This window comes from Anolis carolinensis, chromosome 3, assembly GCF_035594765.1.
Source record: "Anolis carolinensis isolate JA03-04 chromosome 3, rAnoCar3.1.pri, whole genome shotgun sequence".
NCBI lineage: Eukaryota > Metazoa > Chordata > Lepidosauria > Squamata > Dactyloidae > Anolis > Anolis carolinensis.
The window spans coordinates 263,489,856-263,512,107 of record NC_085843.1 but is presented as its reverse complement, the minus strand read 5'-3'; the positions used below and the strand labels follow the sequence as shown (position 1 = coordinate 263,512,107).

The window sequence follows — 22,252 nt, the reverse complement described above, 5'->3', positions numbered from 1 at the left end:
AAACATTGACAACTAAAATGCAGACTGCGTTGGATATTCCAAAACATTGGATATGCGAATATTGGATAACTGAGATTCTACTGTAATATGAAATAATTACTGTGGTAGAATTTGTGGTAGAAATTGGGAATTCCACAAAGGAAACAATCAGGACCAGCTAACACCTCCCAAGAAAGGATTCTTCCAGAAAGGAAGCTGAGAAGGAGTGAAGCAGTGTGTATTACCAAAGTCATTATGATTACTCTCATTATTATTATTATTGTGTTGCAGACAAAAAAACAATCAGAAATAATGTATATTCACAACCTTTAGGAAATAATATCCCCTGATGGCGCAGCGTGTTAAAGCGCTGAACTGCTAAACTTCTAGACCGAAAGGGCGCAGGTTTGAATTGGGGGAGCAGAGAGAGCCTCCACTGTTAGCCCCAGCTTTTGCCAAACCTGAAGTTCAAAAACATGCAAATGAAAGTAGATGAATGCTCCAGCGGGAAGGTAACAGTGCTCCATGCAGTCATTCCACATGACCTTGGAGGAGTCTACAGACAACACCAGCTTTTTGGCTTAGAAATGGAGATGAGCTCCAACCCCCAGAGTCAGACACGACTGGACTTAATGTCAGGGGAAAACCTTTACCCTTTACCTTAACTACCACCAATTCCTCAATACTTTATTTCCCATATCACCATACTTCACCACAGCAATGTGTGGCCGGGCACAGCTAGTTTGATATAAAATACTATACATTGCAAACAAAGATTCTGCTTGAATTTGAAAAGACACTGCTTGAGTTTGAAAATGCTTATTTCGCATCTTTTACCATTCATTTACAGATAGATGAAGATCCAAGCCTTGTTCCAGAGGCAATACAAGGTGGAACATTTGGTTTCAATTCATCTGCCAATGTACCTGCAGAAGGGTTCCAGTTCTAGAGTGGTATTTTGGAAGTTAGGTACAATGCAGCACTGAATAAAAAAAAGGTTTGATCCATCAAGCTTGGCTCATGGGATCCGCTGCTGCATTAAATCGGGAAGAAAATGTGAAGATTTCATTTGGAATCACAGAAAAGCCCGAATGAAGTCAAGATGGCGAGTGGGTGCGAGTGAGAGTGAGTGGCAAAATGTAATGAAAAACTTCACACTGAATGCTTATATAGGTTGTTCAAAGGAAAAGGGCTACAGGTCAAAGATCTTCAGTGCCTGAGGAGGGACATTGACTTAACTAGCTCAATTGTGGGGGGACAAATGCAGTACTATTCCATCATCAAGCCATGTAAGCATAAAGGAGAATAGGATGCCCATATAAGTCCAAGGAGAATGAGCCCAGGCCTTGCTAAAGAAGCACCGTGTGAATGGACAACATTGAGTGAATGTCTGGACTCAGTGCTTTGGGGCCACGTGTGTGTTTCAAATCTGGGGCTCTTTGCTCACGAAGCAGACTCCTAGTCTTGGAGTGGGGTGTGTACGAGAGTATGGTTGTGATGCTGTATGTGAACGCATGCAAGCTTGATTTGCCTTCAGGGGGCTGATAATAACCCTAGTCAATCATCCAAGGAGTGCATAAGTGTTAACACTGGACACGAAAACCAGACCGGTTTAGCAGCAGACTATGGTTTTACTCCTGCAGCCTGTGTTTTTATTTTATTTTTTCCCTTTTTATTTTAGTCATTTTATTTCCTGTATGGCTTATTACTAGTTGCTTGTAAAGTCAAAAAACTTTAAGGAAGGCTTCCTGTGCATTTGCACCAGACAAGTGTTCATTGTTACAAAAAAAAGGCTTTCCATATCATCAAACTAAATTATGTAGATTATTTTGCATGAAACCCATACACACATTTCCCTTTTCCAACTATTGTGTTGCAGTACACAAATCGCCATAGTACGAGAAAACAATAAAAATAACCATCCTTTTCATTTTCAGAGATGACATAAAGCTATTTTTGCATGTGGTAATCTACAGCATAGCTCATTTTTAGATTTTATTGAGTCCTGTAACCAGCTGTTTCTGTTGTGGTAGGATACCGTGCTGTGTTTCAATGTTATTTGTTTTCAAACTTTGTTTTCTATGAAAATGATATGGAAACCTCAAAATAAAATTTGGTGCATATGTACTGCTGAAATGATTGGAGAAGAGATGTGAATAGATGTACAAATCAAGTCATGGTTTGAACACCGTTAACAATACCACCTAATCTGTCCAATTGTTCTAGACTTTTTATCTTTAGATGTAGGCAGCCATGAACAATCTATTTTGAGCCACTTTAGAGAGAACTTTGTATTCTTAACTTGCATATAAAATGCAAGTGGTTTTTATAATTGGAATAATAATACCTCAGTTTCGAGGTTCTGCACACTAAATTAAAAGTGACATTAGAATTATGTACAAAAGGAGAACTCTTTATAAGGTGGCTCATTGTAGGAAATGCTGTGCCTTCCCTTTGAGCACAAGTGTTGCATGAACAACAGTTTGCTATAAGAAAACATACCAGGTTAGCCACCATTAGCATCTATATCTACCTTGTGTTTTTTTTAAATCAGCTGGTAATTCTGAAACGCAGTAGAATGGATAAAGATTATTTTGTGATCATAACTCTTTGTTGGACTAGAGTATTTTTGCAGCATTCCTTGTCATCAGAAACATGGTTAAAAGTTTAAAACTAGATGCAGCAGAAAACTAGCTTGTGAAATTTATCCAAGTAGAATGCAGGCTAGGCTGTCTTGGGGAAAATAAACATTAAAACTTACAACAATGTTATATTGGTGTATGTATTTTTGTCTACACACATTTGCATACTCTGCTTGCACATCTACCTTTTATTATATATGCAAGAAGAAGAAAAATCTATTCTGGAATTCCCTTTCCTTTTATTTTGGAAAGTATTCGATTTTACCACCTACCTATGAATTTTCACTTAGAAATTGGATGTATTTGAATGTATATCGACTGTCTTCGACAGTTCCAGTGGCAGATTAACAACTTCCTGCTTAAGCCCAGGTCTGCACCTTCCACATCTTTTCCTTGTTTTAAGGAAGTGAAACACATATCCAGTAAAGTATTGCTCTTATGTTCACTTTGGTAGCTCAGCCATATAGAAAGCCTGAGCACTCTGCAAGATCTTAATATTCCATACTCTACAGTAGAAATGATCTGAAATGAAATGCTAAAGCTTTTTGAAAATTACATTCCTTTTGGCAGCTCCAATTACTTCATGCCACAATAATTGCTGAAGTACATCCTAAACAAGTTAGGTGCCTAAAATGAATTGAGATGGTTTCAATGTAATAACAAAGAATGAAGTATATGAATAGCAATTTCCTCCTTCCATTTTGGGATTTAAGAAAACCACACTGTAAATGTTTGGGGAAAATGACACACTTCTAATATCTTGAATCAGGGAAAGAGTTAATACAAGTGAGGTATACCCTAAAATCTAGCCATGTGTTTAATCCGTAGTCTTTTGTTTGTGGTTAAAGTCGTTTTTAATACATAAATGAACACAACATTCTTCCAAAGAGTGATATTTCCAGTAATGTTACTTTATTTATTTCGTGTCAAAAGCATTGCACGACAAATACATTTTAAAATGATGAAAAAAAGGAAATCACAAGCAACTAAATAGTTTTAGACCAAAAACGGGCAACAGCAACTGCATTGTCCGTAGCTTTAAACAACTCCTCCATGCTTGAGGCAGGACATTGTGGGCAAGCATACATATGCGGAGTTGTTTGTTCAGCTCCACAGTCACACAAGGGGGAGGATTCCTCCAGGTAGTGCCACCTTGCCAAGTTGTCTTTAGATCTGACACTTCTGAGTCTGTTCAGGGACTTCCAAGTTGCCCATTCTTGGTTTGCCCCTGGAGGAAGACCCTCATGGGGGGCCATCCAGTTAGAATTGCCAGGTTTAGCTGCCCAGAGGGACACCCTTGCTGCTGCTGGAGGAACATCAAGAGGAGTGATGGTTCTCATGAAGCCCTTCCTTGATTTGAGTCTACTGGGAGGAGGCTGATAGTCATGCAGTGGATGGCTTTCACAGTGTTCAACCTTATTTCTCTCACCGTTAGCAGCAACTTCCCGTCACACGTCAGGAGGGGCAATGCCAGCTAGCTTGTAGAGTTTATCAACAGGTGTAGGTTTAAGGCATCCTGTGATTATTCTGCATGTTTCATTTAGTGCTATGTCCACCTGCTTCGCATGGGCAGACTTTTGCCAGACAGGGCAGGCGTATTCATCAGTTGAGAAAGACAAGACCAGGGCTGAGGTTCTTATCACTTGTGGGTCTGCACCCCATGAGCTGCCAGTCAGTTTCCGCAGGATGTTGTCGCGTGCAGCTACTTTGTGCTTGGTGTTCATGCAGTGCTTCCTATATGTTAATGTTCGATCTAAGGTGACACCAAGATATTTAGGATGGAAACAGTGTTCGAGCTCTTGGCCTTCCCAAGTAACTTTCAGTTTCCTGTTGGCTTCACGGTTGCGTAGGTGGAAAGCACACACTTGTGTCTTGGCAGGGTTAGGCTTCAGGTGGTTCTCTTTGTAGTAGCTGGAGAGATCTTTCAAGGCATTAGTGAGTTGCTTTTCAACTGTTTCAAAATCTTTCGCTTGTGTTGTGAGGCCAAGGTCATCAGCATATATAAAACTCTGTGAGTGGTGGTTGTGGCTGGTCATTCGCGAAGATGTTAAATAAGGTCGGTGCAAGAATGCTGCCTTGGGGTAAACCATTCTTTTGCCTCCTCCATCTGCTTTTCTGGCCCTGAAACTCCACATAGAAGCTGCGGTTTTCTAGGTGGGTCTGGACAGTTTTTGTAAAATCAAAGTCCCGGGTAATATGGTAGACTTTATGCAGCATTTTTCTATGTTGCACCGTGTCATAGGCTGCCGTAAGGTCCACAAAAACTGTTCCCGTGATGCAGCCTTTCTCATAGCCTTCCTCGATATGCTCAGTCAGATGAAGAATTTGACCTGTACAGTTTAAGTAATGTTACTTAAAAGATGAGAAACAGATTGAGATTCTTAAATAATGAGAAAAGCTAAAACATTAGTCTGGAACAGTAAAATACAAGAAAATTAATTGGATAAGGAGATAAAATAAAAAAGTATCTTATTACCATCATTAAGATATTTTCCAGTTACCATTAGGTATGTGTAAACTAGCACATTTAAGATTGATCAGCATACCCATTTCAAAACTGATCCATATATGCATCTTGAATGCCTGAATTTACAGATATGAGGTCTGCACCTGATGCCTCTGGGATAATTCTGCCAAATGTTTTTGCCATGTCTGACACTGACTTCTAGCAGGGAACATCCAGTTGGCCTTGGTAGTATATTATTCCACAGGAAGCGTAGTCAACCATTTTCAAGATAAAAGGACAAATGGAGTTTTTTAAAAAACCATTTTATTTATACATGGGAGAAATGTGAAGAATTCAACAGAGCACACAGATGAGCAAATAGTATTTAATTCCATACTTGGGAGTAAACAATTTAATGTCCTCTCTGTCTTCCAGGTGTTTTGTATTTCAGCTCCCAGAATCCGATCCTTGTCCAAAGCTGCTGGGAGTTGAAGTCCAAAACACCTGGAGGACTATTGTTTGGGAATCAGGACTCTTTCTGTTTCTCTCAGGCTGCAAATGTAACAAACTCCAGCAAACATACTCAATACTAGGAATTACAGGAGTCTGCCACTTACAGAACATGGATTTTTTCAACCAGAGGAGAGTATTTTGTAATAAATAGGTGGCTCTAAAAAACAACTTTAAGCTACCAACTTGAGTTAGTCAAACTTAAGAATCTGCCACTTACAGAACATGGATTTTCAACCAGAAAATGTTTTATAATAAATAGGTGGCTCCAAAAAACAACTTTAAACTACCAACTTTAGTCAACTGTACCAACCTGCCTTAAGCATCCTGAAAGCTTACTAGCACATCATGGCAGTGCTTGAAGACTGCAGGAAGAAGGTAGTGATATCTGAAGGAGGGAAAGTTAGAAACTAAATTCCCTTGAATTTTTGGCATCACTAGGGTTGGTGAAAACGGCCAGAAAAGTCACAGCAACCTAGTGATTCCGGCCATGAAAGCTTTCAAACAATACATTGAACGTAGTATCATTTGTTTCAGAAGATGGAAATGAAGATATCAAACCGATTTTATTTGCATTTCTGAGCATCTTGAGTCAAAAAAAGAAAAGGCTAGGAAGTTGAGATCAGGGTCAAGGAATACTCAGGGAAGATTAGGTTAGAAATGTGGAGGTAGGTACAAGGCGGTAGGAAAAGTGAAAGACCAAATTACATATGGAAATTTGGGCCCTCCAGGGGTTTTGGACTCCCAACTCCCACAATTCCTAACAGCCTGCCGGCTGTTAGGAATTGTGGGAGTTGGAGTCCAAAACCCCTGGAGGGGCCAAGTTTGCCCATGCCTGCTCTATCTAGTGTGATGAGGCTGTCAAACAAGGAAGGCATGGCGCTGATTTGAAGGATTGTTAAGGGACAGGGTGATTTGGGGGCTCTCTCCTTCATAGGAGCACCATAAGTCAAACTCTATCGAGGCTGCTACGTTGCTTCTCCGCCCGAAGGGGCGCGCCGTGGTGTTCCTCCTCCTCCTCCTCTTCGTGGTGGTGCTCTTCTTCTTCTTCTTCTTCTTCATCTTCGGCAAGAGACGGCCTTGGCTCCCTTGGGGTCTCCCTCTCGAAGAGGCTCCCGAAGCTGCCGAGGAGAGACCAGCTGGAGGCCCAGTATTTCTGAAGGGAGGCGGATCCTACGGGGGGAACCTCCTCCTTGTGCTCCTTCTCTTCTGGCTCTTGGGCTTCCTTTTCTTCTTCCTCTTCTTCCTCTTCCTCTTCTTCCTCCTCCGCCTCGTCGTCTTCGGAGTCCAGCGTGGCTCTCCTCCGGAAGGCGCGCTCCTCGGGCAAGTACTCCAGCGTGCCCTGGTCGGGCCAGTGCACCTTCCCGGAGCGGCTCTCCGAGGGCATTCCCTCACGGTACTTGCTCTTGATGTAGGCGGCGGTGGCGGCGGCGACGGAGGAGGAGGAGGAAGAGGTGCCTTCTTCGTCGTCCGGGCGGTAGCGGCGGAGGAAGCGTCCGGGGCGGTGGTCGCGGGCGCGGAAGTCCCAAGAGGAGCGGGCGGGCTCCACTCTCGCCGGCGAGGAGCAGCTCAGCCCGGTGGCGGTGGAGGCCAGAGCGCAGGCGAGGAAGGCCAGGAAGAGGCTCTGCCCGGGGCTGGTGCGGAGGCGGCGCGGGCGCAGCTCGGGCTCGGTGTGGACCCTGCCGCGGACCAGGGCCAGCAGGCACGAGCCCAGCGCCGCCGCGCACGCGATCAGCACCGCCGTCACGCCGTGGGCCAAGGGCGCCACCGAACGCCCGCGCCGCAGGCCCAGGAAGTCCAGCGTCAGCGCCAAGGTGCCGCTGAGCACGCTGAACAGGCAGCAGAAGGCCATGCCCAGCATGAGCGGGCCGCCCGCCGGGCCCAGCAGGGGCGCGCCCGGAGCCGGGTCCTCGCGGGTGATGGCCCACGCCGCGCCCAGCACCACCTGGTCCGCGCTCTCCTCGCCGCCCTCGCCCTCGCCCTGCACCAGCACCCACGACGGGTACGCGCCCGCCGTGCCCATCACCGCCAGCGCCATGCTCTGGGTCAGCGCCGCCGCCAGGCTGCCCTCCCGGCGGAGGCGGATCCGCTTCAGGAAGATCAGGCGGAAGGCCCGCGCCTCCGACAGCCCCGAGGGCCGCTTCCCGGACCCCGACGAGTAGAACAGGTCCTCCGAGCTGGACATCGCCATGAGGAGAGAGGCAGCGCTTCCCGCCTAGGCTTTCCCTCTCTCTCAGGAACCTGCCAAGCGGGGAAGGCGCTTCCCGCCAAATACTTCAGTGTGTGTGTGTGTACACCTCCTCACTTGTATTAATTCTTTTCTTGATTCAAGGCTTTTACGAGTGTGCCACCCCCCCTCTCCTCACACACACACACACATTTACCGAGTATATCTATCTTCAATCCCAAAATGGGATTAATATTTCCTTGGTATGTTGCCTTTCCCGCCAAATTTCGCAGTCAGAGACCTGCCAAACAGAGAAGGCTTTTCCCGCCAAATACTTCAGGGGGTGTGTATGCCTCCTCACTTGTATTCGCTCTTTTCCCGATTCAGGGCCATTAGGAGTGTGCCATACCAAACACACACACACACATTTACAGTGTGTAATTTTCTTCAAAATGGAAGAAGGAAATTGCTATTCATATACAGTAGAGTCTCACTTATCCAAGCTAAACGGGCCGGCAGAATGTTGGATAAGCGAATAGCTTGGATAATAAGGAGGGATTAAGGAAAAGCCTATTAAACATCAAATTAGGTTATGATTTTACAAATTAAGCGCCAAAACATCATGTTTTACAACAAATTTGACAGAAAAAGCAGTTCAATATGCAGTAATGTTATGTTGTAACTATTGTATTTATGAGTTTAGCACCAAAATATCACAATATATTGAAAACATTGACTACAAAAATGGCTTGGATAATCCGGAAACTTGGATAAGTGAGACTCTACTGTACTTCATTCTGTTATTTTCTTCTTGTGTTGCTTTTCCCTCCCGCCAAATTTTGATCTCGGAGACCTGTCAAGTGGGGAAGGTTTTTCCCTCTGGCCAAATACTTCAGGGTGTGTGTGTGTATACCTCCTCAGGTGTATTAATTCTTTTCCTGATTCAAGGCCATTAGGAGTGTGCCATTCCACCCCCCCCCCCCACACACACACATTTACAGAGTGTAGTTTTCTTCAATCCCAAAATGGGAGGGAGAAATTGCTATTCATATGCTTCATTCTTTGTTATAAATAATAATAATAAAATTTTATTTATATGCTGTTCGTATTTCCCCGAAGGGACTCAGGGCGGTTTCCCACAAAGGTAAAACATTCAATTACCAACATAGAACATAACCATACTAAAAACATCAACATATTTCTATTAAAAACAATCAATCAAACACATTTAAAATTCAGTTCCAGTACTACTCCATTGGATGAAATTCAGCTACCAATGGTGAGAATTTCAGGGTGGGCCAAGGCAACTATTTGAAGTAACATAGGGCCGGTAAGTGGGTGAAGTACAAAAACTGGTGGCCAGGATAGAGTCTGGGCTACTCAATTCCAAGGCTTTATTTCCTTGTTATGTTGCTTTTCCCTCCCACCAAATACTTCAGGATGTGTGTGTATACCTCCTCACTTGTATTAACTCTTTTCCTGATTCAAGGCCGTTGAATGTCTCTCCCCCCCCCCCCCCCCAACACACACACACATTCACAGAGTGTAGTTTTCTTCAATCCCAAAATGGAAGGAGGAAATTGCTAAAAACTTGGTTTTTCCAGCAGACGTTTGATAACATTAACAGTAACCAGAACTGATTGCCAATCATGTAGCACTTTATATTAACATTCTATGCATTCAGCTGGGCTGCTATATTGATTACATGGATCCTTTAACTGATTCTATTTTAATAGAGGTTGTTTTATCCAATTTATATACCTGGTTTATGTAACATTATTTTCATGCTGATATATTTAGGGATCTCTACAGGGTAAAAAGATTAAGAAAGCCTGCATTAAAGAGTGGCTTTCAGATTTATTAGAAATGGAGACACTGAATAGAAGCCACTCACTTTAGCTGTCCTGAACTTTCAAAAGCAGCTCTATATTATTATGCAATGACTATCACATGATACTCAGTGACTGTTGCAACTGCAGATAGTACAGTAATAATAACAACCAATGTCTATTCACAGTAAAGTCATGGATGATTAATTTATGCAGCAGAAGCACGTTGTAAGGAAAAATGTTAGGCTTCTGAATTAAATTATTAGTAGGCACATATGGTTACCACAAAACAAACTAAAACTAAAACCAGATAGCAGGAGAAGATGTATAAAAACTATTGCTAAAATTCTGGAATCAAAGACGGGATTACGAAGGCCATTTAATCCAACGCACTGCCATGTAGAAATATACAACTAAAACATTCCTGAAAGATGCCCCTCCAACCTCTAGAGACCTCCAATGATGGAAGTTTCTGAAGCTATAATTTAGATTTTCTTCCCTTACTGGTAATATGTTCTTATGCTTGCAAATCATGTAAATATAGGAGGGGTTTTTTTAAAAAAAATTAAGCCTCCATAGGAGCCTTTCTGACTGATCCTGGTAAACATGTTTAAAAGAAATGCAACTGTTGCAATACTTACAAAGTATGCTTAATACAAGTAGCATTTTCACTACTATTTAAAAAGTACCACTAAGATAATTAACATTGTTGCCATCTGTGAACTCATTTATTTGCATAGCATTTCTATGTAAGGTGTGAACATGAGGAGAAATTGAGATGGTTTATTGTCTGATGTCCTGAATTTCTGAGAAATCTATTACAGTATTCAGTTTTTATTGGGCTGAAGTGTTACATTTGATTTATGCCCTAATTATTCCAGCCACATTTAGAATTAAAGTGACATACAACAAGATTAACTGAAAAGGTATAAACAAAAATGTGCAAAAATGGATTAATGAGACACAATAAAATATATTAATTACAAATGAATAAAATCAACGTTAAAATGCATGTTATGTAAAACACATTTATCTGTTAAAAATTCCTTCCCCAGCAACCAGTTAATAATAATAACAGTATTAGTAGTAATTTATTTCCTACTTGAATGGATTATTTTACCTTCATCATTTTCTGCATAAAGAAGTCTGGAGACTATAGAAGGTCGGTAAATTTGGGTCCATTGACATTTGTCAAGCATCTTAGGCCCCTTCTACACTGCTGTATAAAATCCAGATTCTCTTTTTTGAGCTGGATTATATAATGCGGATTACCTTCTTTGATAGTCTGGATTATATGGCAACGCAGAAGGGGCCTTATTCTCATGGTCTAGCACAGTGATTCTCAACCTGTGGGTCCCCAGTTGTTTTGACCTACAACTTCCAGAAATCCCAACCAGGTTACCAGCTGTTAGGATTTCTGGGTGTTGAAGGCCAAAACATCTGGGGACTCACAGGTTGGGAACCACTAGTCTAGTAGCTGCTAAAGCAGAATCTTCCTGACTGATCAGACTGGAAGGTGTTGGGTAAAATGCACACAAGTTGCAATTTCCCATGTGTGAGTGACCTTATCGCAGAAAGCTAATGCACAGGATGTATGAGATGAAATCAGAAACGTGTGCTCCAGACATAACAGAACTATAATTAAGTTTATAAAGGCCAGAGTAGAACTGAATTGTATGCAGTTGTTAATAGTGGGCTCAAACAGAAATAAATGTCTAAGATGGTAGTAAAAACATATACTAAATTTAATCAATAGGTCCAAAGACTATTTATAGTAGATTATGACTTCATAATCATGACTAAGAGGGATATTACATGAAAATGCTGCTAAGATTCTTATTAATAAAGACATTAAAATTGGAATGATGTGTATTTTCCCACAGAAGTGAACTTGGTTATATGCAATTTGATCTATGATTTTTTGGTTTCATATTTTAATCCTGTTAACATTAATGAAAATACATTTAATTAATAAGCAGATTGATTGCAATGGATTGTTTTTTTTCATGTCAGAAGCAACTTGAGAAATTGCAAGTCCCTTCTGGTGTGAGAGAATTGGCTGTCTGCAAGGACGTTTCCCAGGGGACACCTGGATGTTTTACCATCCTATGGGAGGCTTCTCTCATGTCCCCACATAGGGAGCTGGAGCTGACAGAGTGAGCTCAACCCGCTTTCCCTGGATCTGAACCGCTGACCTATCGGTCAGCAGTCCTGCCAGCATAAGGGTGTATAACCCATTGTGCCATTGGAGGCTCCATTGCAATAGATTATAAAACAAGATGTATGTTAGTAAATCTAAAAAGTGGGAAACATTACTTTTCAATTTTGAAAATAAGTTTCTATACTGGAGAAAATAGCATGAGGTGGACCAAGTGTGATATAATGTGTAGAAAGTTGGAGACACATTTCATAACCTCCCAAGCCACTCGCTATTTGTTTGTTAATGTCCAAGAGTTCTCAAGTTAATAAATCACTCTTATTAAGGATTGTTGTGATTTTTTTTTTATCGTGTCAGAAGCGAATTGAGGCAAGTCGCTTCTGGTGTGAGAGAATCAGCCGTCTTCAAAGATGTTGCCCAGAGGACGCCCAGATGTGTTACCATCCTGCAGGGGACTTCTTTCATGTTCTCGTAGGGGAAGTTAGAGCTGACAGATGGGAGCTCACTCCATCTCATGGATTCAAACCACCAACCTTCAGGTCAGCAGTCCAGCTGGCATAAGAATTTAACCCATTGTGCCACTACATCTCCTTAAGGATTGTTGTGATAATAACATGGAATATGTCTTGACCATATGGCATACAGACAAGGCTGACAAAAAAAAAAACAAGGCATGGAAGAAAGGAAACCTTGAAAAATTAGTGTAACTATGCCGAAGAATACTCCTTTCACTGTAAATAAATAACCAAACTGCAGCAGCTTTTCTCATGCGCCAACAGGAAAAAAAATCCTGTTCAGACAGAAATAATATTAGTTAAACTATTTTTTTAAGGAGGGGATATTTTAAGAATATTCATACAGCTGCATGAAGGAAGTTTTTAACTTTCCAGACACAATTCCAGACATATCCCAGATGTTTACATGACAGGCTGTAAAATATAAATTTAATTTTATCAGGATAAGCAGATGTTTGTGTATTCTGGAAAGATAAGTATAACATTATTTACGACACGCTGGCAAATTTATATCATCGTTTGTTTTTTCAAGGTTACTTTAGGAGAAATCTCTTTGTATGTTTGAGTTTTGCATTCATCCTGAATCAGTAAATTATAAATACTGATGTCCATAGAGAAAATATACAAGAGGCCATTCACTGATAAAGACTTGAAGATTGTCTGTGTAACAGATGGTGGTCACATTGTCCATTACATTAATAAATGCCCCATAGTGTAATTACTGATTTTATTGAGATGCTTTTCCTTAAGTGTCCAGGAGATGGGGTGCTTTGTGTTCTGCTCGGAACAGTCTGCGTGTTCTGTTCAGACTTGCTTGTTTAGGATTCATCAGAAAATTGCTACAGCCACTTAAAAGAGAAAGGAGTGAAAATGCTGAGTGTATGATACTGACCTAGTTTGGGCAGTCAGTTTCCCTCTTGTTAAACTGAAATTCAGCAGTCAGGAATGAATGTAGAATCTCACACCTCCTCTATTTCATAGTGTCCTAGTTTATTTATTGATTTGTTTATTTATCGTCATCAAACTATGTGCTAATTTGTGTTTAAAACAGTTTTTAAATTTCATAATTTTGGGGGCTTTTTTTGTATCAGGAGCGACTTGAGAAACTGCAAGTCGCTTCTCGTGTGAAATAATTGGCCGTCTGCAAGGACGTTGCCCAGGGGACACCCAGATGTTTTACCATCCTGTGGGAGGCTTCTCTCATGTCCCCGCATAGGAAGCTGGAGCTGACAGAGGGAGCTCATCCACTCTCCCTGGATTCAAACAGCCAACCTTTCAGTCAGCAGTCCTGCCTGAACAAATCTTTGCTCAAACACATAGATAGAATCGCAGAGTCGGAAGAGGCCACAAGAGCCATCCAGTCGAATGCAGGGATACACAATCAAAGCATTCCCAACAGATGGCCATTCTTTCACCCTCTGTAAAAAAGCTGAAATTCATTCTCTGGGTGGATCCCAGCTTCAGTATATCCTTCATGAATAGTGTTGTCTTTGAAATAACAGCAGGATCAATATCTATTTTGAATGATTCGAAACAAAAACAATTACAGTAGAGTCTCGCTTAATCAACCTACGCTCATCCAACGTTCTGGATTATCCAACACAGTCTGCCTCCCGTCCAGATTCGCAGATGTTTCTCTAGGCAGCAAGGACTGAACCTTTTACGGATTTAACAATGTTGTTACTGTAAGTTCATTTTATGCAATTCTATCTTGATTTGTAGTCCATTTTTTTAGTAGTCAATGTTTTTTGTAGTCAATGTTTTCAATGCATTGCGATGTTTTGATGCTAAATTCGTAAATACAGTTATCACTACATAACATTACCATGTATTAAGTGCTTTTTCTCTATTTGTTGTAAAACATGATGTTCATTTGTAAAATCATAACGTAATGTGACGTTTAATTGGCTTTTCCTTAATCCCTCCTTATTATCCAACATTTTCACTTATCCGATGTTCTGCCGGCCCGCTTATGTTCGATAAACGAGACTACAGCATTGGCGTCTTCTGTTGTCTTGTCATAAGTGGCGATGTGGCCTCCATTGTGACATCACTAACTGCCACAGTTGATCTCTCTCGCTTCCACTAGTTATTCTCCTGGTTGTAGCTTCAGGAAACACCCTCTTAAAGAATGAATAAGTCTGGTTATTGGTAAGGGCCAAAGCAGGTAAGCATTATAATAGCTGTGTCTTTAGGAAATGTAAATAAAGTTGGATTATATAGTGTTGAGCCAAACAAGGTTTCCCTTCAGGTGTGATGGACTTCAACTCCCACCATTCCTAACGGTCTACAACAGCCTCAGGCCCCTTCCTTTTTCCCCTCAGCCGCTTAAGCGGCTGAGGGGGAAAAGGAAGGGGCCTGAGGCTGTTGTAGGCCGTTAGGAATGATGGGAGTTGAAGTCCAAAACACCTGAAGGAAGAACCCAAGTTGGCCCATGCCTAGTGTTTGAGGGAATGGCAAAGTCCCACAAAAAACCGTTGGTGACGTCAGCCTTGTGGCCACGCCCTCTGCCTTTAACGGCCCCGCCCCCTCCTCCTGTGCTCGAGTTCTCATCAACGCTCCCCTCGCGCTCCTTCCGTTTACTTACGAACTTGAACCCCAAGTAGCCGCTGATTGGTTCAAAGCGGCCGGCTTCCCTACCGCGCATGCGCAGGGGCGATTGCGCGAGGAGGGAAGAGCAGGGTTTCGCCGCCCGGGTTGGGACTGAGGAGAAAGGAGCGAGTTTCGGTGCGAGGCTGAGGTAAAAAAAAGGAGAGAGAAGCGACGCCTCTATTTATATAAATAGTGGAAATTCTGAGGAGGGCAAAAGCAACGCGGCGACAGAGATCGGTTCCTTCTCCTTTTCCTCGTGGACCAAGAATGGTACTCTTGAGCACCAGGCCTCAGTCCCAGCTGGAGCAGATCCATTGAATCGGTTCCTGGATGGTAAATCTGAAAAGTATCTGTTGTCTATGTGTTGTCGGAGGCTTTCATGGCCTAAATCACTGCGTTGCTGTGAGTTTTCCGCGCGGTATGGCCATGCTCCAGAAACATTCTCTCCTGACGTTTAGCCCACATCTATGGCAGGCATCCTCAGAGGTTGGAAACTATGCTACGGGGTTTATATATCTGGAATGTCTTGGGTGGGGGAAAGAACACTTGTCTGCTTGAGGAAAGTGTGAATGTTGCAGTTGATCATCTTTATTGGCATTGGAGCTTCAAAGCCTGGCTACTTCCTGCCTGGGGATCCTTTGTTGAAAGGTGTTAGCTGGTCCTGATTGAATCATGCCTGGAGTTCCCCTGTCTTCTGAGTTGTTCTTTTTTTGTTCTTTATTTACTCTTTTGGGTTGTTTTTTAAGTGGCACCACAACCAGGGAAGCACTTCACAGTTTGAGGAAAGTTTTGCCTCAGTCTATAATGCAGTATAATGCAGTATTTCTGTGTAGTGCATCATTTCGTGATACTTACAGATTTATACAATACTGAGCCTGTGCGTATCAGGCACATGTGTGGTGTTCCAAACAAACTTAAACAATCCTGACGAAGTGTTAGCATCTCAAACCTGCTTTTTATCTTTTCTGCTCACTTCTTGGTAAACTTGCTTCTTAGTGAGTATGTGATGAAGGAATGATCATTCTGAGACTGTGAACACTGTAAAAATTCTGTCTTCTTCTGTGGCACTTTTCCTCCACAGAAATGCCATTGTTTGTGAAAGACAGTTTGCAGAAGCGTAATTCACATTATCTTATGTGATTCCTATCAAAATGTTCATGCACTACATATCCTATAAAGGTTTTAGCAGTGCTGAAGATTCATATCATGTGGATGAAGGTCTTAATTATAGACCACCTATTCGGCAAACTGAAGGACTCCCTGCATGGATCAAGATTTCAAGATGGTAACTCCCTTGTGGCAGCTGCTAAACAGTGGCTCAAGTATGCAGGCCCTAGTTCCAAGGTGGCATAAAGCTGTTGAAAAGGATGGGGAGTATGTGGAAAAGTGGTACAGTAGAGTCTTGCTTATCCAATATAAATGGGCCGGCAGAACGTCAGATGAGCGAAAATGTTGGACAATAAAGAGGGATTAAGGAAAAGCCTATTCAATGTTAAATTATGTTATGATTTTACAAATTAAGCACCAAAATATCATGTTTTACAACAAACCTGCCACTTGTTTGGGAGTGTGGCTGCACTTGTGTTGTTGGGAGTGTTGGTCCACTGTGCGTAGCTGCCTAGAGTAACAGTTGTGGATCCAGGTGGGAGGCAGACTGCGTTGGATAATACAGAACGTTGAATGAGCGAAGATTGGATAAGCGAGAGACTACTGTATTTTGTTCCTAAAGATAACAAACCATGGCATCAGATTGTGGCTGGTTAACAAAATGTGGCTTCTCTTTACAGGGTGCTTTACACATCACAAAAATCAAGATTTCAACAAACCAGAGCTTGTGATTCCTTGCAACATCCCATGTGTCTTTAAAGACTGCTTGATTCTAGCAAAGTAGCTTTTTGTCATGCTAGAGAACTGCAGTGGGATACTGGGTGGGTGGGTGAGGTAAATCGGCGGACACTGTTCCTAGGTGTTGACTTTTTGAACCAATATGCAGTGGGTTTACTGTATCCATTGGGGTTTGGTTCTGGGACCTTGCATAGATAATGAGAAACAGGTTGTTACTCCCCATCTTTGTTACTTTGGCTTTGCTGGATTTACATTTTATATTTTCATTACTCTTAATCCTAAATTTTGTCTCCTTAATGTTTAGGTGTGAAAATGTAATTCTCTTATGTCATTGTGTAATTTGTGATAGTGTCTTTATTATCACTTTGATGTGGCTGGATTTTTTTTTTAATTTGGGGGGTTTTGGTTGTTTCGGTTTTGTTAGCTCCTTAAGGTATTGAATATTTGCCCATGCTTGTTATGAACTGCCCTGCGTCTCCACGGGGAGATAGGGTGGGATACAAATAAAGTATAATAATAATAATAATAATAATAATAATAATAATAATAATAATAATAATAATAATATCTTATTTAATGGCGGCAGAATGAACACACACACACACCAGTGTCTCCACACTCACATCACTGCCATTTAATAATACATTTAAAAATGAATTTGTGGAGTAGGCAGATGCAGGGGGTTCACTGTAAATAAAACAGCCATTGTTTAAAATTTTAAATCACGTGAGTTTTTTGCTGAAAAGTGATCCAGAAATGTAGCAAAGATGGTTTTTAAAGTTTTTAAAAAAACAAAACATTTGAAGGCAAAATACTTGAAAATTACATATCAAAGAAAAAAAGTTGTCAAGCATGAGTACTTTCTTGTTAATGCATTATCAAAGGACCATATTAGAGCAAATATATTTGAAAACATTTATTTTCACAAATTGAGATTCTGCAGAAACTTCAAACATTTTAAAGAATTCAAGCTGTTCATATTAAAAAAGATGTCTATAATTTCTAAAATTATTTATTGAATTGAAATGGCAATCTAATTATATGACATTTTGTAACAGTATATAATAATCTGAATGTTAGGTTGGTCTTTGTTCAAGGTATGTTCATACATGTTATAAAACCGGTACTAAAATTTTGCTGTGGAAGGTACTTTTGACATCCTCCCAGTTTGGTAACTGTGAACAATTTATGAGTTTTTCTTGGCAAAATTTGTTCAGAGGGGGTTATTGTGCATTTCCTCACAACCTCTGAGGATGCCTGCCATAGATGTGGGTGAAACGTCAGGAGAGAATGCTTCTGGAACATGGCCATACAGCCCGGAAAACACACAACAACCCTGTGATTCTGGCCATGAAAGCCTTCAACAACACATTGTTCAGCGGGGGTTTACCTTTGCCTTCTTCTGAGACTGAGAGAGTGCGACATGTCCAAGGTTCATTCAGTGAGTTTCCATGGCTGAGTGGGTATTCAAACCCTGGTCTCCAATCATAGTTCAATTCTTAAACCACACCACCATGCTGGCTATGATAGATGATAGAAACCTTCAATTTCTCTGATCAAATTCTAAAGTTCTATACATTATGAAATTTTGGATTATTAATTTTGGTTTTAATGTAGTAAATTACAATAGTATTCCTTAAATTAGGTAATCTCTTTGTTTCTTTAACTCTTATACATATTTTCTCATTTTACACTAGCCATAATAATTAAGGAAAATAGGAAAGCCTATTTGAAAGAAACAAGGACATTTAGGATTCTTAATTAAAAAAAAACCACAAATGAGCAAGTACTTCACACTGTCTCTACCAAATTTATCCCTTAATACTCTATTCAGATAACCAGTTTCTCTTTTTACCAGTGATGAGCCACAGCCACTTTTATGGGAACATATTTTGCAAATGTTCTTTATGTACATACTAATTGTTTAATAATTATTTGGATACATGGTTCTAAGCAATTTAAATAATGGAACCTGTGAAATAGAAATGCTGTAGTGTCATTTGTTGTGGAATATCTTTACTTGCCTCATCTTTACTTGGCATTGACTGCTTTGGTTTATGCTGGTGTTCGTATTTGAGGGGTTACAAAAAACTTATTTTATTTTAAAAATTAAAACTAGTTTTCCATTAGATTTTGTCTGATTATACATGCAATTAAAATGATTTACTTAATATGCTAAGGAATCTGGAATAAAGATTTTCATTAAACTCTCATAAGGACCAAGGTCCTACTTCACATTTGTGGAGGGCAATGCTCCACATGCACATTTCTGTGCTTTCCTTCCCAAGGCAGAAACAAAGTATTAATATTTTAACTATGTTTCTTTATTTTTAGAAAATGCATCACTTCGAAGAGGAGTTAACATGTTCCATTTGCTATAGTATATTTGATGACCCCCGTGTACTGCCATGCTCTCATACATTTTGTCGAAATTGTTTGGAAAGTGTTCTTCAGCTGTCAAGCACTTTTTCCATATGGAGACCCTTAAGGCTTCCACTGAAGTGTCCTAACTGTAGAAGCATTGTTGAAATTCCTCCATCGGGTACAGACTCTTTGCCTGTGAATTATGCATTAAAAGCCATAATTGAAAAATATCAGCGGGAGGACCATCCAGATGTTGCTACGTGTAATGAGCATTATAGGCAGCCATTAAATGTTTACTGTCTTCTAGACAGAAAATTAGTGTGTGGCCAATGTCTTACAATAGGAAATCATCATGGCCATCCTATTGATGATCTTCAAAGTGCCTACATGAAAGAAAAAGACACACCCAGCAAGCTGCTTGATCAGCTGACTGATAAGCACTGGAGTGAAATATGTTTGCGCATTGAAAATCTAGAGGAACAGAAAGCTCAATGTGAGAGCATTGTTCAACAGGATAAAAAAACCGTGTTGCAGTATTTTAAAAGGCTTAGCGATTCGCTTGAACATAAAAAACAAGCTTTGCTTGCAGCTTTGGATGAAGTAAACATGCAGATAATGGCGGAATACGAACCTCGCATTGAAAAGATGAAAGCAATACGAGAAGAACAATTAGAGCTTATGTCACTCAATAACATTATTCAGAATGAAGAGTCTCCCCTTTTGTTTCTGGAAAAGGTTGAGGATATACGTCAGCGTGTTAAAGCATTAAAGAAAAAACCTTTATTAGATATTTCCTCTGTTGAAATCTATCCACGAATAGAACAAGTGTTGGAAGATGTGTGGAGCAAAAGTGAAATTAGTCTGGTAAACAACATTCTCACTCCCAAAATAAAGCTTATTTCAAAAGAAAAAGCTCGTAACACTGGCCATGGAAAGAAAAATAGACAATCTAAAGAATGTTTGTGGCCCTTAGAACTTTGGGGACTTATACTGATTTTTTTGGTACTGGCTATTGTTTTCTATGGACAACATTTATTGTCGTTTATAAATAAAGTGACCTTTCCATACGTTCTCAGTGCCTTTCAAACAGTTTATCAAGATACAAGTAAGAGGTTGCAGGTAGCAGTGGAAACTTTGTGTCACACTTCTAACCTTTTTCTTGAATATCTATATAGTGTGCCCTCTCCCATGTGAATACTGCTGTGTTAAGCATGAGACCTTATGGAATGTTAAATGGATTTTTAGCCTTAATATAATATAATATAATATAATGGCAGCTGGTTCAAACTGATGTTTTCAGAAAGATAGGGCTATTATAATTTCAGCATAATAAGGAAAATAAGGAAAAATGAGAAAGATGCAAATTGTGATCCATTAAACCAAGGTAATAAATTGCATCTTTCAGTTCCTCTAACATATCCAACTCCTAGGTCTGAAGAAATGGTCTGACAGCAATACACTAAAATTAATGCTAAAACACAGCAGTCACATAGGTGTTGCTGGCTTCTTATGTTCCCACCTTTTCAAATCTTTTCGTTTATGCTCAATCCGAAATTACCCTAGCATGGCAAATGGATATTGCATATAAGCATCAGTGTTTAGTATCAAGATTAATTTTGGTTAAAAAAGGAAACCATCTTAATTGCATTTCTAACCCAGAATCTGTGCACAGGCTACCTCTTGCAAATATGTCTACAAACAGATAAGAGCAAAGAGAGCAAGCTATGACCCTCCAGACAGTTAGAATGAAACCATTGTTCACTAGACACTAAGCTATGGATTGATGAATTGTAGTCTGACAATATCTGGAAGGTAGCCATTTGCCCACAACTAGAGTTAAGGGCATTTAGGCCAATGGAGAGGCAGGCCAGATTGTGACTTGTCATGATATCCACAGCTGTTCCATCTTGTGCTGCGTCCCCTCTGTCTTTTAAATTCTTTCATATTTTTATGAACACATTTTCTTCCTACAAAAAACAGAAATAGTAACATAGTTGCAAATGGATCTAAGCGCCTTTAATAGTTTAGGAAAATTCTTTTGCTTATTGGTATTTTAATATCAAACATCAAATATTCAAAATGCATTTTTTCAGAACAAAGCTTTTACTCTTCATTAGTATGAAAAATATCAGTCAATTCAGAGCAAAACACATAGGGAATGCTTTTGACTGTAACTCCCTGAAGTACATATTCAAAATGCTTATGCTTTATCCCTTAAACTGGTTTTATCATACCTCTAAGATTTTAGTGGACCACTTTTTTTCAAGGGCTGATTTACAAAATTCACTGTAGGTACTGATATAAATGCTTGCTATTTATTAGAAATGTAGAAAAGGTTTTCATTATAAATTCCACTATCAACTAACTTTTACTTAGTTGGAGGATGGTCTCTTGAGCTTCATGAATTACACAATTTAGTGCAAATCCCCTGGGGCTTCTTGTTTTATTGCTCAGTAAGGGTTTAAACCTGTCACTTTTAACGATACAACCAGAATACTTTAGCTTATAGATATACTAGAGTTGTGCCCTGGCTTTTGTACATGCAATTCACTGACTTTCCCCTCTAGTATATATGCCAGTAAAACTTTTACAAATAATTGCCAAGAAGTGCTATGGCAGCTAACAAGTGTATGTGTTAGCACAAAAAGCAAGGAGAACCGTGATGTTTGATGCAAAGTTTTGCATCTAATTATAGATCTGACAGTGAAATAAATGTATCTGTAACCTTTGAAAAAACCTTTAGTTGGTCTTGTAAATAACAGGCCTGGTGGTGGTGAATTCAGCAGAGTTCAATCTGGCAGTGATTGCTAAGAACAAGAAGGTTCTATGGCATTTGGATTTGCTATGCCAGTGCTTATGTAAAAACTGTCCTATATAAGCTATAGGGTATCTTTTCTCTAATGTATTCTTTATGCTTTCTAAATTTAATACTTGTAATAAGTTATTTTTCCAGATTTTAAGAATACTGAATTTGTATTTTCCCATGTACTGTTTTAACTTTATGAAACTATTTGTAAAACTGTTTTAAAAATATTTTAAATAAAAGCCAAAAAAGCTTCTACTTGATTGTCAGACAATTCTTGGACAAAATTAATATTTTAAAAACTTATTCTTGGATATTTAAAAATTACAGAAAGGAAAAATGGATAAAGGAAATATGAACAAAGGCTAAACATATATTACATGCTGTGTATTTCATATATCC

At 40.1% G+C, this 22,252-nt stretch overlaps 2 protein-coding genes across 6 annotated transcripts in view; both read left to right on the top strand.

Annotated features, from left to right (window-relative positions):
* kpna4 (karyopherin subunit alpha 4) overlaps positions 1–2,750 on the top strand; it is a 42,079-nt gene extending 39,329 nt beyond the window's left edge. Inside the window, exon 17 of the mRNA XM_062977513.1 lies at positions 830–2,750. Coding sequence (XP_062833583.1) covers positions 830–928 — 99 coding nt within the window. The 3' untranslated portion in view covers positions 929–2,750. The remainder of the gene's footprint in view (positions 1–829) is intronic.
* Positions 2,751–14,297: 11,547 nt separating this feature from the next.
* trim59 (tripartite motif containing 59) lies at positions 14,298–22,108 on the top strand. 5 transcript variants are annotated; one of them, XM_062977515.1, is made up of 2 exons: positions 14,298–14,413; positions 19,018–22,108. In XM_062977515.1, exon 2 carries the CDS (start codon positions 19,021–19,023, stop codon positions 20,239–20,241), a length of 1,221 nt encoding a protein of 406 aa, XP_062833585.1. In that variant the 5' UTR covers positions 14,298–14,413; positions 19,018–19,020; the 3' UTR covers positions 20,242–22,108. The 5 variants fall into 5 exon arrangements, with proteins under 5 accessions (XP_062833585.1, XP_003218254.1, XP_008104300.1 ...); XM_003218206.4 differs by lacking the exon at positions 14,298–14,413 and adding an exon at positions 14,833–14,986; XM_008106093.3 differs by lacking the exon at positions 14,298–14,413 and adding an exon at positions 14,981–15,108.
* Positions 22,109–22,252: the final 144 nt, after the last annotated feature.